This window comes from Sinocyclocheilus rhinocerous, unplaced genomic scaffold (assembly GCF_001515625.1).
Source record: "Sinocyclocheilus rhinocerous isolate Xijiao unplaced genomic scaffold, SAMN03320098_v1.1 scaffold2389, whole genome shotgun sequence".
Classification (NCBI taxonomy): Eukaryota; Metazoa; Chordata; class Actinopteri; order Cypriniformes; family Cyprinidae; genus Sinocyclocheilus; species Sinocyclocheilus rhinocerous.
Window position 1 is genome coordinate 41,883 of NW_015628722.1, and position 2,554 is coordinate 44,436.

General features: G+C 36.1%; 1 protein-coding gene across 1 annotated transcript in view; it reads left to right on the forward strand.

Moving 5' to 3' along the window:
- The window catches only part of LOC107738379 (mitochondrial fission factor homolog B-like), a 9,811-nt gene that overhangs the window by 5,812 nt on the left and 1,445 nt on the right, over nt 1-2,554 (forward strand). Inside the window, exons 3-5 of the mRNA XM_016550133.1 lie at nt 1,242-1,421; nt 1,812-1,877; nt 2,098-2,173. Of these exons, the coding sequence (XP_016405619.1) occupies nt 1,242-1,421; nt 1,812-1,877; nt 2,098-2,173 (322 nt within the window). The remainder of the gene's footprint in view (nt 1-1,241; nt 1,422-1,811; nt 1,878-2,097; nt 2,174-2,554) is intronic.

The window sequence follows — 2,554 nt, forward strand, 5'->3', positions numbered from 1 at the left end:
TATATGTATACTGTGTGATTTATTATTTATATATAAATACAAACACATGCATGTATATATTTAAGAAAAATATGTTATGTTTATATATTAAATATATTTATATATAATAAAAAATATAATAATATGAATATATAAATGTATAAACATGTAAATATTTTCAAAATATATACTGTATGTGTGTGTATTTATATATACATAATAAATATACACAGTACACATACATATATTATGTAAACAAAAACTTTTATTGTGGATTCAATTAATCGTGATAATTTTTTATTTATATATATTTTTTTTTTTACTGTAATGGAAAAGCTGACTTCTCAGCAGTTATTACTACCACATGAACCTTTAGAAATCATTCTGATTTATTCTTTTTTTGTTTTCAGTTATTATTAATGATTTAGTATTATCAGTGTTGATGACAGTATTTTGCTGCTTAAAATTTTTTTCATCATTTTTTGCAGGATTCGTTTCTGTTTTGTAACATAAATGTCTCTGCTGTCAAATATACGTTTTTATATTTTATTTGAAAATGTAAAGAAGAGAGGATTTTGCATAGTACATTTTTCAATATGTATATTGGTGTATATCCTTAAAACATATTTTGTATTACATGAATACAGTGTACATAATATAGTCATTTACAAATTGGTGGTTGACACTATCCTACATAGTCTTTTATTCTCAACATCAAGATTCCAAGTTAAATTGTATAATCAAAAGTATATATCCTGTAACAGATCAACAGGTTCAAAGGTTTTAATCACAATTTTAAACTTTTCTAGTTCATTTTTAAATGGTCCAGGTGTGACAGATACAAAAAGTACAACATAGCTTATAAAAGTGGCGTGATTGTAAAGAACTAGCAAATGTTGTTTTCAATTTAGATTTAAACAACTTTCTAAATGTATTTCATTGTCAGCTACCCTAATACAACATTTTCCTGATATTTTCCCAGAGAATTACTACAGTATGTATAGCCTTTACATACATGTCTCACTACCACTAAACAGCCTCTAGAGAGCAGGAGAGGTTGATTGTTGCATTTGGTCAGTTCACCTCACCTTCTGTGCTAAATGAGAAGCTTATTTACCAGACTCATTTATCTGATGAGACATTTATTTAAACAAACCCGTTCAAATGAATCGTGTCAGGTTTGTGTGATACAGCTAGTGTCAGTCTTTAAATAACAGCGGTGCTCCTCTATGTCCGTACTCTCCCTTCCCTGTCCGCAATAGCCGCAGTATTGGACGCCCACCTGTCGTGCATACAGACCCGTCCCCACCAAAGCCCCCAGGACTCCCCTCCATCCCACCCAACCTGCTGTCCCCACAGAGCATGCTGCAGGCCGCCAAGGAGCTGGGCCAGCAGGCGTCTCAGAAACTCCTCCAGACCGTCACCACAAAATACTCCTCCAGGTGACACGGACCCTCATCCTTCACACCCTGCCTGTCCCCTTCCTGCGGTTGTGGGCTCTAACTATTATGATATTCAGCTGTTTGCTCTGACCTTTGAATCCCTGTTGTTTGGTTTGGTTGTTTCTGATGGAACTGCCTCAGACTAGGCTTTCTGTCAGGATCCTAGAGTTGGTGCACCTTTCATGCCTGCAAATTCACATCAGAGCTTTGGGCTTTGATTGAATTCACTGCTATTGCTTTACCTGAGCAACTAACAAGCACCTTAAGCATTCTAAAACTGAGCTTTGAGCTTTTAGTCCCCCCCTTTCTTCTCATCTTGAATGGAATCGTTCACGAAATCATGTTCATTGTGGACTGCTGTGGTTCCTGGTGTCTCTCTTGTGTTTTAAGGTTTGGTTACCCAGAAAACCATCCCTCTCAGGCTGTGGAGGTTCAACCTGATCAAAGCAGGACAAGGTGACAGTGGCTCATGCAATTTCCATGTATACAATAATGGAATTCTGCTGAGCAAGCAAACACTTCCTGTTTAGTTGTTTATGTAGGGTTTTTATCATAACAGATTGTGTTGGAAGCCCGTTGAATGAAGTAAATCAGTCAGTGATGTAAGGGAGGGCGTTATGTAGGTTTCAGTGGAAAGATGTTGAAGTTTTTGTTAACATCTATTTTTGTCCCACAGTGCCTCGCAGGAGTTCTGGCTCAGTCCTGAAGAGGACACAGGTACTGCTGTCCAGTTCATGGTGCTCCGCAGACAGGTGAGTGCCTGAGCTTCACACAAGTTCAGATTTCACTGAGAAACAATGCACTCATCCATGCTCAGTTTTGTTCTGTTGTGCAATTTTGTATGTCATGCATACAGAAGTTTGTATACACATAACACAATATATACGTTTTTACATGTAGTTTGTATGAATACAATGTGTATAATACAGTACTCTACAAATCTGTAGTTGACACATAATGTTACATGGACTAATTGTTGCGTATATATGTGACCCTGGAGCACAAAACCAGTCTTAAGTCGCTGGGGTATATTTGTAGCAATAGCCAAAAAAACATTGTATGGGTCAAAATGATCAATTTTTCTTTTATGCCAAAAATCATTAGGATATTAAGTAAAGATCATGTTCCATGAA